We start from the raw sequence: 16,098 nt of genomic DNA, 5'->3' as shown, positions 1-16,098 counted from the left end.
TCTTCTTTTGTTGTTTTTGAAAACGGAATTCTCTATAAGACACAATGAACTGTCGGTCAACAGCCAGAGGCCACAATTTAGATAATTAAGGAGGTGGGCTTACGACCCTGCCTGTCAGGGCCAACTTGGGCTGAGAGGGATACAACATCCTAGCAGAAAGACAAGAGATACTGGATAAAAATTCTCCACACTCGGAAATTGAACTCAGGTGTCCTGCGGGTGACAACGAAGTGCCTAACTACTACATCACACGCGCCGGTAACCTGCTCTCTCAGCTACTTTAAAACATACATGTGGGGTAAATGGGGGTACAAATTATAACAATAAATTAATTACAATCATATATTGACCCACATTTGACTGATAGGTTAGTTTAAGTACCGTAAGAGTTTTATGGCACTTGCAACACAATAGGTCATATAAGTGCCAAAGATTAGGGGTGTTACAAGAGAGTAACAGACACAAAAAAGGAAGGAGAGGAGATAAGGATGATAGATGTTGGATAGGAAAGAAGGAGGAAACCATACCAGAGCACCCGCCAACCACCCATTTATTTAACTGTGCGTTGCAATTTTGATGTAGTAGATGATCAAATAACTAACAACACGACAATGAGCATTGCAGCAATAAGTGATTTCTTTTGAGTTAAATGTATTTTAATTTGTGTGTTGTCTATAGGCCAGAAAAAGACAAAACAAGAACTGGTAAAAATGGATGAAACTTAAGAATGGACATTCAGCTTTTGGGCAAGTAAGTGTGCATATTTTAAAAAAATAAGGAAAAAAAAATGAAGAAACGGAAACATGAAAACAGAAAATACGAGCACTTGGGAACACCAGAAGTTTAAATACACTATAATCTTGAGCAAAGCAAAGAAATATGAAAGAAAAAAAAAATTACTGTTTTGCACTGACAGCAACATGAGTTTAAAAGTCAGGGGCTATCCCCTTGTAAAGTATATAATATAGATATATATTCTCTCAGATCTGGAATGATTATAATTACCCACTGTGACAATTTAAATATATAGGATATAGCTCTCACTCACACACAAAAACTCAAGAGTATATGAAAACACTGTAAATCATCTGTGAATTTCAGCAGCTTTTGTGTATAGTCATCAAATAACTTCACAAATCACAAGGCCCACACCAACAAACAGTATGTACATGTCTGGAAAATAAAAACAAAGTACACTTGCTGGTTGAAATTTTTTTACAATTATATATGTTAAAAATTTGGAATGCATTGATGAGTAAAAATCAGAAAACGAAAATGGGAATACTAGTTCAGAGCAAATAAGTCCTGAAAATAAAATAAAATGAGAAACAGAAGTAAACGTTTTTTCGACATTCTTCATATTGTACAAGATGGTGTAACGTTGCATCAGAAAAATTCACGGTCAATATCTGACTATCACTATCACTTCTGAAATGAAAAAGTAAACAAGTTAGAAACATTATTTTCATTTCTTTTGCTGCTGAAGGCTATCTGGGTGTACCTACACACGACAATCTTTTGCCATTTCCCAGTGCACAATGATCTCGGGGGGATGAGGAGAAGCAGCATTGGGATATGTCCCAGAACGGAATGAATATATTTGTCGGTAAGGGAAATTATTGGTCAGGATTGGTACCTCAGCCATTAACAGCAGTGCCTACTTGTGGCATTTAGATAACTTCGAGTAAAAACATGTACGTGATCCTGGGTCTAAAACAGAAAAACAAATATGTTTTGATCTCTAGATGACAAGTGAAATTAATTCTTTATAAACAAACAGTTCAGTCCATACAAAAAAAAGCATACATAATATCACTGTTTTTAACTTCACAATTCACCAGAATTGAACCCCCCCACCATAAATAATGCCCCTATTTCACCCACATTGTAAGAGACATACCAAAATAAAAAAAATCAGCTTGTAAAATGATTATGGGTGATGACCTCTGGCATCTATGACTTCAACCAGCACATTTCTCGAAGGACCTTCACATTCTTTCAACTCCCCCAGGGTTTTCGGTGGTGTGCCTGACCACATGAGCCGAGTGGTATACGTTTCCTGCGGGTACGCATGGCCCCCCGCCACCCGACAGACTTGGGAGGCACAGTTTTGGTGAGAAGTGAGACTTCCATCTAGGAGTACCTGTGAGGGGTGACTTTCTTCCAGATGAGTGGCGATGTCGTCGATGGTGGTGTCAGGCCAGGAGACGCCAGCTTGCTTCACCATGGCCAGGAGAGACTCTACGAACTCTGCCCCTTTTGCCGCGGCCATGATGGCTGTGTTCAGCGATCGGTGTTTCATCCTGTACTGACTGAAATGCCGAGTGGCGACCACAGGAGCCTTGAGGGATGATGGTGGGAGAGGCTTTATGAAGATCATGTCTCCGAAATGAGACACTCCACCGTGAAGCAACAGATTGTACAGAGAATACACAATCGCGCCATGTTTAGCCGAATATTTATCAAATGCAGCAGTAGGCACAAACTGGGGGTTTAGCTCATCTGTTGAGAGTAGTTTGCGCCAAAGATCTCCGGTAGGGAACTGTGGGCCATGGAGAAAAACTTGTTCCACTTTTCCTTTGACGTACGCACTTTTGATGCTGGCATAAATTACTGGTGTTATTTCTTCACCATCACGAAGAATTATATGTACTGAATTAGGAATCTCTTCCGTAGAGGATAAACTCACTTGAACCGGTTCTGGCGAATGGTACAATAAATTTCTAGAAAACCTATAAAACCTGGAGTCCCTCCCATAAATATTTTCAGGGGTGATATAAGTATTCATATCAATGCACTGTGTCTTTTGTGATGAAGGACCAATATTAAACTCCGCCATTGGCTGGCATGCAATGACCACATGACCGGGACCTCGACTGATATGGTATGGTTCTGAGCCCCCAACAAGGAAAATTTGAGCTTTATTCAGTGATTTAACAGGTGTAGAATCTACTTTACTGAGAGATGAGTTCACGGAATACGATTCTTTTATCCTTTTCACCAAAGAAGATCTTGTTAAATTATATATTGCAACATTTCCGAGGATGAAGATGCCGTGAGGGTCAGGGAAGTCTTCCGAGTCAGTGCTGACTCCAGATGACAAAGTGTTACGACAGACTGTCGGATCTTTGAGAGGCTGAAGAGAAAGCATTATCACATCCCTTTGTAAGTCTTCTAGCCATCTCCAGTAGCCTTTCGGGTCAGAGCGAGGCAGAGTGCGATAATGAAAAATGATGCCATCAGGTTGAAGTTGATGCAAAACACTCCGTACTGACAGATAATGGGACAGTTCAAAATGTCCATCTACACACCAGATATAATGCACAACCAACGACGGTAACCCTGGTATCAGAACTCCAGCTCTGTCTTTGGGCTCGCTTGTTCTGTTGCTCTCGGCAGAAACGACAGCCAGCTGAGGATCTTGCGAAGAGTCTCCTCTTCCCTGCTGGGGAATTTCGTGTGGTGGAAGTTGTATGTCGTTGCTGAGAGCATCCCACACCCACGAGGAGCTGTGAGGGATACTTTCCACCAGGTAATGATTTCTCAGGATCAAGATCCACTTGTAGTGGTAAACCTGAACTGCCAGCAGAGCAAAGAGAAAGGCAGGCACACAGGTTGCCACAACTGTCTTGATGAGATGATCCGTGCGAGGCATCTTCTCATTTTCTAGAACATTCCGAAGCAATAGTTTTCTCAGGTGCTGGCTTCTTTATTGAACTGTAACAAACATAAAACAAACAGAAAAAAAGTGAACATGCAGTGTAATAGTACACTAAGTATAACATATATATATATATATATATATATATATATATATATATATATATAAAATGAGCATTTCTGAAAACATTACCCCCCCCCCCCCCAAAGGGGACAAATACAGTATATATATATATAACACGAAAGGTTGAACAGAGAAGACTCCAAATCATGCATCCGCCATACTGTGCCTGCAGTCCTGTTTTTTCCACCCGGGGTGAGAGTTGATAGTATTTTTATACCCATTTTTATTCTCATCGCGGGTGAGGATAGCCACTTCCCTTTCAAACCCCACCTCCATCTCCCCTCTAAATTCCCCTTGCGGCTAAGACAGAAAATGTCAAAGAGAGAAACAATGAAAGTGGCTATTCTCACCCGCCCGGAAGTTCTCGCAAGATCAACTTCTCCCCTCTTCTCTCTCTCTCTGTCTCTTTCTGAATACTGTCTATCGGTGTGGACGATCAAATTGACCAAAACAAAGTTAAAAAATGATGTTAAAACACAAAAAAGTAAATTAATTTGGTTGTCTACAAAGATACTACGGCTATTTAACTTTTCGAATCGAGTCGAACTACGCGGGTCGCCATTTTGTTTTGCCCGGAAATTCTCGCGCTACTCCTCTCTCTCTTTCTCTCTCTCTCTCCACTGCCCACAGACAAAATTGTACGCTTTTAGTAGGCTACAGTTGTAATGGAATGTTTGTTCACGGCACAGAATTCTACAATTTTTCTGTTATCACAGTGTAGAATTCTGTGGTTTAGGGTGAACGCAAAATTTGGTGAACACGCACCGGGTGAGAATAGCCACAAGACTCGCCTGCACTATTCTCACTCCGGGTGAGAATAGAGGTAGCAAAGAATTATTTCTGGCTCCCTTACGATTTCGTCTTACACAGGTTCGACTGTAGATCTATTAGTATTATTACTAATATACTAGTCCCCTACTAGATCTAAATCTAGATCTAAATCTATCTAGATCTACATTTAGATCTAAATCTAGAGATTCCATTACAAAAGTACAAGGAAGGCGAGGACGTCAGGACGGTCAAAAGAGTAGATCTTAGCATCGAAATATTCTCTGTCTCTGTCTACTTACACTTACATGCACACGATAAAAGCGAACAGTTCCCATGCAAAAGTATGCCGTATGGCAAATCTGATGAATTCAAGACCTAAAATTCATCAATTGTGCAAATACACCCATTCCAGCCTTCTCTTGGCGTCTCTTGACTACCGATCGTTTTGTTGATGGGGGTTGTGGGATTGTCGGTATCTGGTTTTTTGTTTTATTTCGTTATCGACAAATAAGAAATAAAGATTCTAGTTTTGTAAAGATTCCCATGTTCTATCGCGTCGTTTAGGCCTGGAATGGGAACAATTTATCAATAAATGGGAAAAAAGTACTCCTGTTCCACGTAATAAGACGTGATACTAGAAAGACAGAAACAATTATATTTTATTTTAAAAGTTGAGCTACAGTGGGGTTACCTTGGTTCCAAGTATTAATTATAAATCACATCCATTCCACTATTCTACTCCTAATTTACCGCCATAGTCCAAATGTAACTTCCTGTTTGGAAGCGCTGTACTGCCAGTGGCCTCAATACTTTGTTGTGTGTTTACACTGGCAGAGGCGTGAGAGTACAAATCAGTCTGCTAGAACTTACACCGGTACCGGTTGATTGTGTTTTATCTTTCAAACAAAGTTCAGAAATCAACCAAAACAGCCCTTTTGCTGGAGGCCCTGGAAAGTTTACAGAGTGCTTCGAGATTCATTTATTAGTTTTAGATCTGTGTGCTTGCTGAACAAACTGACGAAAATGGGCGCAGAAGACGAAGTCTTTAAAATTGGCAAAAAGCTTGACAAATTAGTGTCGAGCGAAACTTCTGTAAGTAGGAAGTCATTGTCAATAGTTTGGGTTCCATAGTTTGTAAAACTAACACAGTAATAAATGTTACCCTAACTAAATGTTTTTTTTTTTGTAGGAGTAGGGTCTAGACCTAGATTCTAGATATATTAGATCTAGAATTCTAGATCTAGATGATCTGTAGTTTCGTTTGTTAAAAGTCCACGATCCATTTCAAATTGTTTACATCCTGACCCAGAGAAGAAATCCAGAAGTCTTGATGGCCAAATAGGCAACACAAAGAACAGGATGCAACCTAACTGCAAAACATCAAATTATGGTAAAATTCAGCCCCCCTACTCTTGACTCTTGGGGCCCAAACAGGCGAATAATAATTGGGGGGTGGGAACTGCCGAAAAAGCTCCATTCTTTAATTAGATTTTAATGTTTTGGCTTTAGTTTTAGTGTAGTAGTGTAGTCTCACGCTTAGTTCACTCCTCAACAATTAACAATTACCTGGCAATTCAGGGTCTCTGATGTTCAGCTTTGGACTTAAACGAACGAAACTACAAAATCACCTAATGGACCGCCTATCGACAGCATGCAAGGTCTTTAGCTTGGACGGCTTGGTCATCAGTGTTAAGAAAACAGTCATCCTTACTCAAGAAGGTGCAGAGCAGAGGTTGAACGACAAGGAACTTGAGACAGTGGACAAGTCCTGTTACCTGGACCTGGGGACTACCATCAGCTCTACTACATAACTTGATTTTATGAGATCAACATCAGGATAGAGAAAGCAGCAACAGCTTGTGGAAGGCTTACAAAACGAGGATGGGAAAACAAAAGATTATAATAATAAAGATCATTTCTATAGAGCCCACTCCCGAGTGAACACAGCTCTAGGCGCTTTACATAAATGCATGTTATGAACAATACTCACTCATTCATGCCCATCCACACACACACTCACACACTCAAACACACCCACTCAAGTACACATGTGCACAAACATCGTGCATGCCAAACTGACGCACACACACACATGCACACATCTACTTGCTTATCATACGCACACGCTTACACATAGTTACGAAATGAGTACATATATATACAAATACATAATTAAAATAATATATGTATGTGCAATTCGCAAAATACATAATGTATGGAAACATTGTCATTTACATGACATTGTATTGAACATTAATCGACCATCAAAACAAAGATCAAGATTTACGAGTTCTACTGTAAGATGTCAGAGACTCCCTTGGAGGGGTGCGTCACAAATGACTCTCAAATCTACTAATAATTTCTCCAATTTTCGCAAATTGCGGCTAAGCTAAAATCGAGGGAGGAATTCTGTAATGAGCGACCACTTTGAAATATAGAGTATATTAGTAGAGGGTTAGTGATAGGGTTAATGTTCAGGTTTGGGGTAGGGGCTAGCTAGATCTACCTTGCTTTTTAATTGTGCTTGTTGGAGTGGTCGCTCCTTCCAAAAGCGATGTAGAAATGAGTATGGCATAGTCTAAAAGCATAAAAATTTACTTTCGTTTCGCTTTTGGAAATAAATTTGGCGCACTTCCAAGTCAGGTCAATGTGTCAGACTTAAGCTGACATTCCATATGCCCGAAAAACCGATGCGAACTTCGGGTGCGAATTTCGTGTACGAAATTCGGGTGCGATGAAAAAAGAGCCCTCCTTCCATATACGCGAAATTCGTATCCGTCATCTGACTGAAATCAAGGCACCAGTTCAGTCAGAGCAAGCACTCTACGTTGAAAACAAGAGAATTTTGCTGTTAAAACTCCTGTTCCTACGAAAGCAGCTTTAAATTGCTTTGTCCAGACTTGATGATGGTCCTTCCTTCATAAGCTTTGCTTTCTTGGGTCGTTTTCTTTTCAAAGCTTCGGTCCTATCACCGACAGCGCTGGCTGATGTGGCTGCGGCACAGACAGCAATCTTAAGGGGTGGGGGGGGGGGGGTGGGGGGGGAGGCTACACCTGGAGGCTATCTCGCTTATTACTGGACCGAATTTTAATTTTACCACATTTCACACATATAACAAGCATAGAAAGGAGTCTTGAAATCCGCTATCAAATTTGAGAAAAAAGTTTCGTTTCCATGGATACGCCGCCATATTGGATTTTATTGACATGTCTTACGTAATGAATACCGCACTTATCGCTCATGGAAATTGATTTTTTTTTTGCATGCGTGTTCACAAACATTAGATCTAAAAATTTGTCTGAAGTTTTTTTCCTAATCGAATTAGAAAATCTTTTATGAATTTTTTCCTGAGGTAGCATTCAAGTTTGCGAAAAATCCGTGAAAATTCACACTCCAGACACCACCAACAAAAATCTATTCCATATATCAAAAATTCAACAGACAAATTTTTAGTATTACTTCTTCTCTTCATTCTGTGAAAATTTCATGAAGATTGGATGAAAAATGGTGGAGTTATTTAAAAAAGTATAGAGAAAAGTAGCATTTTGAGAAAACGGCCGATAAAGAAAAATAAAATGCTGACTTTATGAGGAAATGGCGGTTACAAACATGCCCAGTATGGGAAAAAATACGATTTTTGGGGGTTCTTATGCCATGAAATAGTTGTAGGAGAGGCTGAGGAAGCTAAAAATGCCTACAACTCAAATTCCATGATTTTGAGCCGAATTTTGATTTTGGGGGTGTAGCCCCCGAAGCTGACATTATAATTAATGTATGTTAGAAGTTATATTCAAGTGCATTTAATTAAGGAGGGAGGGGGGTGTAAGTGAAATGCTATTTTTAGTTATTACATGATTTAAACGATAAATGATAGCATGGATAGATTACATAGACTCCCGAAAGTTTCCCACAAACTAAAAAAAAAAAAGTGGTTGCCCTGCAAATGACAGCCACCTTGAAAATAAACACTTCTTTTCAGTCTTGGTTTTAACACTTCTCTCTCGAACCAAGGAAATTAACATTTCGACGTTTTCCCCACTTATCTAGTGCTTCTATCATGTTCTATGCTGCTTCGTTCCTTTGAAGTAGATTTGGCGGGGAATAAGCCCCGCCCACTCCACGAAGAATTCGCATGCGAAGAAAAAAGTTTCGCTCCCTCGTGCGAAATAAAATCTTCGCATGCGAATTTCGGACTCGGCCATGCGAAATTCCGGTATATGGATTCACCCAATGACAAAAACGTTGGTGCGAAAAAAATAATTCGCAAGCGAAATTCGCACCTGAAGTTCGCATCGGTTTTTCGGGCATATGGAATGTCAGCTTTAATTGCGCGATTTTCGACCACCATTGTGCACTGTCTGTTACCATTTCTAACCGGTGCTAGATTTCTTTTTTTTTTTCTTATCACATTAGAAAAACATATTTCTTCCGTGTTCTAGCCATTTTTTGAGAAAATCTAGCATAATATGTCATTTAAAATGAAAAAAAATTGTCAGACTTGCGAACATCGGGAAAGGCACTAGATCTAAGTCTAAATCCTTACGTCTGTGACACTGTTACGCAAAATATCTGATTAAATTACTGGTCCCAGAAGAAAGTAAGAAAATTGAAAATTTGCATTAATAATAAGTTTTTCCTTTTTGCTATATTCTTGTCTTGTTGAATCCAATGGAAAGTAATTTTCATACTTTCATCCCAAAAAACTTTTCTGGCTATCCAGTGACATTCGGTAATAAGTTGTCACTATTGTTTTCAAATTATATTTTATAAAATGGAATGGAGTACGTCGGTGCTTTTAACTCAGAATTTGAAATTTCAGAAGGTTGACTGGTTGTATACATATATGACAAAAGTATTGCCAAAATGGTATAGAAATTGGAGAAAAACTGAGACAGAAGCTTAAGATTTTGTGCTTTTCATTAGTAAGCTAATGAGCAAATGATATTCTTAAAAAACGTGCAACCACAAAGTGGTAGAGAAGGTATATTGACGTGTGTTACTAGTGGGTAAGTTTGACCATTTGACCACTCTTGTGATGTATGTTTCAGTAAAAAGAGAATCTAGATCTGTCACTTTCTCATAAATTCTGACAAATTAAGGTAAAAGTTGTATTTTTTCTTTGCTTTTTTTTTTCTTTTTTTCCCGCCATTTGTCTCATTTTCTTTGATTTTTTTTCAATTTCCAGGAGCATACAACAGCTCTAGATCTTTTGAAAGCTTTGAGAGACACAAAAATGACCCTGGAGGTTCTGCAGGTAAATCTTACTTTATTATCTGAAGATATTTATTTTTTATTTGTAATTCTTGTGATGAAGTATGTATGAGGTTTTTATTAATTAAAGATTATTAATGACTAATTTATGAAAATGAGCTGAACCTGAACCAGTCAGGATCAGTGATATCATACATCTTTTTCCTTTGTCATCTGTTACAGCCTTATTGTTGTTGTTTTTTTCAGCACTTTCACTTATAGGTACAATATATTTTTTATTTTAGAAATAGGGTTCAATTTAAGCTGTGTAATAGACTGTGGAGTCTGGTATTTCCTTGAAATTTAGATCCAGATGACGGGTGGTTAGAGGGTGCCTCAGATAGTTCTTACTTCTATTCCTGTCCCAGTACATGTATTTATTTCCCTTATCTTTCTGTTACTGTGATCATTGTGCAGATGTGCTTCACCCCCCGGGGCAGTGCTACTGACTGAAGTGTCTTTAGGCCATTCCCAAAGGGGGGGACATTAACCTGTTCTTATGCACAGTAGAATTGTAAATGGGCTGGTTCATCAATGCCACGCTCATAACTGTGCCTGATCCACAACTGGGAACTGCTGCGTTTTCTTTCCTAATCCATACTATTGTCATTTTCCTCTACTTTTTTTGTATGTTTGTCACGCTCTTGTGACCCGCTATTTCCGGGGGTGCCTTGAAAGTCGAAACAGACTTTGTGCTGTTGAAGCTAGAGAGGTGAGCAGAGTAAGCCAGATTCCCTGTAAAGACTTCTCTGTTGACATCCACCCCTTGGCGCTCATATGACCTTATGCCGTTGTGAGTGCCGTAAAACCTCTACTAAATTTTTTTTTAAAAATGTGCTTCTCGTTGCTCAAAGACTGTCTCAGGCTTATGCAAGTGTGTGTAAATTTTCCTCAAACACCCTTAGAACCCTTCCTTGATGTGTAGAGAGAACAAGGACACATTTCTTTTTGAGTTTCCAAAAATCTTTTTGTTGAAGTGAACGGATAGTAGTGAAGTTAAAAAAAGACAACATATGGCAGGCAGATTCTATGTTTCTTTGCAGTATTATTTAGATTTGAAAATTAACGCAATCCTTTTTACATTGAATAAGAGGGACCTAGTTGTTTCAGGTACATATATCCCGATAATTAAATTTAGAGGATGATGTATATATATAAATTTTGTGCTCAACTTTTTGAGTGATTATGGATTAGACTACAGGCATGTACGGTATCTGTCCTCCTTGCAGAAAACAAGAATTGGAATGACAGTGAACAACCTGCGTAAAGCCAGCAACAATGACGAGGTTGTGTCCCTGGCCAAAACATTGATAAAGAACTGGAAAAAGCTGTTACCGGCAGGTTGGTGTCAATTGTTTTGCCTTACTTTTATTTGAATACTGAACGTTGATTGAGTTTGAATGTATGCCGAGTGAGCCGATATATTTTGTTTGTTTGTAAGATTTGACCTTCTCCTCTAATGTTTTGTAATAGAAAGTGCATTTTATCAGTGATCATAATCTTCCTCGGATCCCCGGAAATCCGGGATTTTCAGTCTTCTCCGCTTTCCTCCCAGTTCCTCCTTTCCACGATTCGTGTGGTTCGCACAAATTAATCTTCTCGACAATATGATGCCTAGCGATTGCCCCACACAATCCGCTGATGTATGCGATACTCGAATTTCATGGTGCTTCCGTCATCATGAAACTGCTGGAGACTGCATTGTTAGTGTGGGGCGTATTTTAGTTCGATTAGCACCATTTCACGTGCATGAGCCCTCACGAAAGCATTCATCATGAAGGAACTGAGAAAACTGGATATTTCTGAATAAAAGAAATTGATCTGAAAATCAAAAACTAATTTAGATTTGTGTGGTGAGAGGAAAGTTTGTCTACAGAATTAGAATCAAAGTGCTCTGGTGTGGTTTGCTCCTTCTTTCCTATCAAACGTCTATCGTCCTTATCTCCCCTCCTTTTTTAATGTTTTTTTTTTACTCTCTTGTAACACCTCTAATCTTCTGGCGCTCATATGACCTTATGCAGTTGTGAGCGCCGTAAAACCTCTACTAAAACAAAAAATCCCATAGAATCAAAGGTTACTATTTGTGTTGGTGATTTTATTATTAAAGTAGAAGTTCCTCTAATTAAAATACCACCCCATCCAAGCCAGTTGAGCTGTTTTCCCTGTCCTCAAAGGTATGTTAATTGTTAATTACAAGATTTCTTTTGAAACTGAAATTGATGTTAATAATTTCTATGGGTGTGGTAGGGTCTCATAATTTTTTTTCGCGGGTTCGGTGCTCCTGTCGGTGTGTTTTCCTCCTTTTTGACTTTTGCTTATTATGATCACTGATTTTATAAGTTGATATAGTCTAGCATGAACATGTACGTGGCGGAATTTGTACATAAGGAAAAAATTTCTGCATCCCGCTCATTTAGCTAAGTGCGTGCTAGACTGTATTCGGCAAATTTGCCTTTGTTTGTCAACGTTATCGATCCAGGTTGGTCAGCAAATGTTAGATTATCCCCCATTAGTGTTTTCCGACAGCACAGATGTATAAAACTTAGATTTTGACTCATGCACAAAGGCTGGTGTGTTTGCTTGTTTGTCTGGTTGAATAAAATTTTTTTAATACTCTGATCCTAAATGGTGGAGAATAAACAGTAGGAAAGAATGATTAAAGGCATTTTTGTGAGTATTTGAAAGTATCGGTATTGAGTTCTATTGTTAAGCTTGTCGGATGGTGTTTTGTATTTCTCTATGAGTCTGCGCTCAGTATCAGAACCTGTTTTTTTAGATTCTTCCTGTTGATCAGACATCTCCATATTTTATTTTTCAACGTGTTAACAATTCCCAAAGGGGGGATATTAACATGTTCTTATGCACAGCAAAAATGTAAATGGGCTGATTTATCAATGTCATGCTCATACTGTGCCGGAACAACATAGGGGGAACTGCTGCTTTTTCTTTCCTCATCCTTACAATCGTCATTTTTCCTCTACTTCTTTTGTATGTTTGTTACTCTCTTGTGAACTGCTATTTCCGGGGTGCCTTGATAGTCAAAGCAGACTTTGTGCTGTTGAGACTAGAGAGGTGAGCAGAGTAAGCCTTATACCCCGTTGGACTTTTCTGTTGACATCCACCCCTTGGCGCTCATGATCTTATGCAGTTGCGAATGCTGTAAAACCTTATTAAAACTAAACGTGTTAACAGACAGCCCTGGGGGTATGAGCAGAACGACCTCACGATCTTCGGGCGATGCAGGAAGTCAGAAGATGGACGAGACATCCAACGACGGCACAGAGGAGGGAAAATCTGACGGCAGCAGCGGCGACAAGGACACAGAGAGGGACAGCTCCAGCAAGCTGGCCAACACGGCAGATGCCATCCGGCTCAAGTGTCGAGAGCTCTTGTCCAACGCCCTCAAAAGCAGCGGTAATGAACCTTTTCTCTTCGTTTTGTGCTTATTTTAATGACAGGCCTGCCAACCTTCCCGAATTTCCCGATTTCGGAGCCGCCCTATATAAGAATATTATTACAATTAGGTGCGCAAAAATGACGAATGAAATTGGCGATACCAGAACTCTTGTGTTGCTAAAATATTCTTTTTAGGCGTGGGTCCTTTACTGTTATGTGGTTCGGCTACATATAATGCTCAAGTTAACCTGCCAATCGAATTTGCGCACTACGTTTACTCGATCCTGACTCGGTGTTGCCTTGTTGGCCATAAAATAAATATGAATAAGTTGAGTGTGACAGGAATATGACCTGTATCACAGCGTGTCACGCCGATTTTCCCTATTTTACATTTTCAAAAGTTGGCAGGCCAGTTATTACTTTTATCGAATGCAGGGTGTCTGGTAAAGTGGTCGTAAAAGTCGGATTTTGGTTTAGCACTTTAAAGAAATGCAAGGTGTCTAGAAAAAGGGTGGGAAAAGGGTAAGATTTTTATAGGTTGATCAGAGAGAGTACCTGAGATCGATAAAAGATGTGGGTTGATCGAGAGGAATAAACAAGATTAATTACTGCTTTCTGGTGTAAGGTTAGTCTTGTCCTCTTTCTTTTACCCCCCTCTGTTGTTTCTATCTATCTGTCAGTCTTGCTTTTTCCCTTGCAATGTGCTTCTTATTCTCTTTAGGTAAAGTTAGCCTCGTTGAATTTGTTCACAACTTATAGCATGGGAAGTCGATGACTGCTTTGGTGTGGTTTGCTCCTTCTTTCCTGTCAAACGTCTGTCATCCTTATCTCTCCTCCTTTTTTGTTTTGTTTGTTGCTCTCGTGTAACATTTCTAATCTTCTGTACTCATATGATCTATTTGTGTTGCAAGTGCTCTAAAACTCTTACTGAAACTAAAACTTTACAAAAATTTATAGCCCATGGCTATAGTGTTCCTTTTGCAGTTTAGATATTAATGAATGTGCTTTCTGAGCATAGAAATGTTAACATGTGAGCATTGTTTACTTTTTGTACAGAAATTCCAGAAGGTGCTCATGACCCTGAAGAGTTGGCAGCTGCTGTTGAGGACGGTGAGTTCACTTTGCTTGTATCTGTGTCACACTTTTCTAAACTGGCGTCTGAGGTGCAGTGGTTAGGGGCTCTACTGTCGCATGCAGGAAACCCATAGTTTGATTCCTGAGAAGGGAGAATTTCTATTAAGTATTTCTGTGTTTCTGCTGGGACGTTGTATCCCTTTCAGCTTGGGTTTGGCCCTGACAGGCAGGGCCGGAAGCTTGCCTCCTAAATGATGTAAATTGTGTTGACGGGGGCAAAAGAACACTTTTATTAAAAAACCTCATTAAACAGCAGTGGTTTCCACATGTCTACTGTCATTTTGTTCATAATAAGTTTACTTTGCTAGTCTTTTGTTACTCCCATGACTATCCACTCTATGTTGTCAGCAGGGTTTAGAATAGGGGTCATCGAGCAGGGATTTGTTGACCTGCAGTTCATTGATAAGATTTTAGTCTTATGTTATTTTATTACCAGGTCTAGCCCTTCGTATGAACTTGGTGTCTGTATGTGTGACGTGTGTATTCTCCAGCCATATTTGAAGAGTTTAACAACACGGAGGTCAAGTACAAGAACCGTATCAGAAGTCGAGTGGCCAACCTGAAGGACTCGAGGAACCCGCAGCTCCGACAGAACGTGCTCATTGGTTTGATCTCAGCTCAGAGGATTGCTGCCATGTCTGCTGAGGTATAGTGTTGCTTGCTATATCTTACTACTATGTCTGCCCAGATATAGTGTTGCTTGCTATATCTTACTACTATGTCTGCCCAGATATAGTGTTGCTTGCTATTTTTTATTGCCATGTCTGCCGAGGTATAGTGTTGCTATATCTTACTATGTCTGCTAAGGTATAGTATTTGCTCAAAACTTTTTACGTCTAATTAAAAACACATTTTAGTTTGGATTTGTACAGAAAAACGTTGATTTAAAAAAATTGCACATTGTCTATTTCCAAGGACTCTCAAGCTGTGGAAGTTACCAAACTTTGGCGGCCATTTTCTCGCTAATTTTACCTCTGAAACCAGTTGACCCCCATTTCCTCCACTCACAAATATCTCGACTTCTATTCAAGATAGATGGGTATTTCTTTCATCAAAAGTAATACAACTGAAAGAGCTTTAAGTTGATACCAATAACTCCATATGTCAAAGAATTGATGAGCGCCTGATTCCACCACGTCGTGACACATATGTTCCTCAACTGGTTCCTTGCTTTTTGTATGGGATGCTTAAACCTTTCTCATGGTTCATATTTTCATAAAACAATAATAGTAATAGGTTAAGGTATTGTAAATACAGTCGCATCTGCTCTAATGGCCACCTGTACAAACAACTACGTCCCACTTTCCCTCTTGCGTTTTATTTTATTTTATGACACTGTCCAAGAGGTCCACCTGTCTAATACGGGATGCCCACTACGGCTGGATCGGGCCGATCGCCCGACTCGATAGCCTGAAACTGAAAACAAACACGTTTGTTTTTGAGGCGATCGAGTAGGGCGATCGGCCCGATCGACCGATCCCATCCGTAGTGGGCACCCCGTATAAGGCAACCACATCTCTCCTCGACAATAGATGGCTGTCTTGGAGACTGTGGTCTTTATTTTTTAATTATCATCTTCATTCAGTTTCATTTTTGGTGCTGTTCTCATAAATGTTTTAAGCTAAAATGCTCTGTCTTTTGTAGTACAGTTGACAAGAGTATTGTTACGACTTTGTGTACATAAATGTAGAAGTCCCATGCCTCCTGTTTTTTCTTCTGGAAAACATAAGGGGATGTTCAAATATAATCTTACACCTGGAAAG

The 16,098-nt window shown here is 39.5% G+C and overlaps 2 protein-coding genes across 2 annotated transcripts in view; one reads left to right on the top strand and one right to left on the bottom strand.

Annotated features, from left to right (window-relative positions):
* Positions 1-634: 634 nt before the first annotated feature.
* On the bottom strand, positions 635-5,113 carry LOC101854278. The gene is made up of 2 exons (XM_005106989.3): positions 4,861-5,113; positions 635-3,717 (listed from the first exon to the last, which is right to left on the bottom strand). Exon 2 carries the CDS (start codon positions 3,653-3,655, stop codon positions 1,931-1,933), a length of 1,725 nt encoding a protein of 574 aa, XP_005107046.1. The 5' UTR covers positions 3,656-3,717; positions 4,861-5,113; the 3' UTR covers positions 635-1,930.
* A 204-nt stretch (positions 5,114-5,317) lies between these two features.
* The window catches only part of LOC101853880 (transcription elongation factor S-II), a 15,924-nt gene continuing 5,143 nt past the window's right edge, over positions 5,318-16,098 (top strand). The window contains exons 1-6 of the mRNA XM_005106987.3: positions 5,318-5,647; positions 9,741-9,809; positions 11,035-11,146; positions 12,998-13,219; positions 14,258-14,311; positions 14,827-14,981. Coding sequence (XP_005107044.1) covers positions 5,579-5,647; positions 9,741-9,809; positions 11,035-11,146; positions 12,998-13,219; positions 14,258-14,311; positions 14,827-14,981 — 681 coding nt within the window. The 5' untranslated portion in view covers positions 5,318-5,578. The remainder of the gene's footprint in view (positions 5,648-9,740; positions 9,810-11,034; positions 11,147-12,997; positions 13,220-14,257; positions 14,312-14,826; positions 14,982-16,098) is intronic.

The sequence above is a fragment of the Aplysia californica genome, unplaced genomic scaffold (assembly GCF_000002075.1).
Source record: "Aplysia californica isolate F4 #8 unplaced genomic scaffold, AplCal3.0 scaffold00568, whole genome shotgun sequence".
NCBI lineage: Eukaryota > Metazoa > Mollusca > Gastropoda > Aplysiida > Aplysiidae > Aplysia > Aplysia californica.
The sequence above is the reverse complement of the archived record's forward strand: the minus strand, read 5'-3'. Positions and strand labels throughout refer to the sequence as shown.

Coding starts and splice junctions, on each gene's coding strand:
- LOC101854278 (XM_005106989.3), bottom strand. CDS start 3,655: ATGCCTCGCACGGATCATCTCATCAAGACAGTTGTGGCAACCTGTGTG.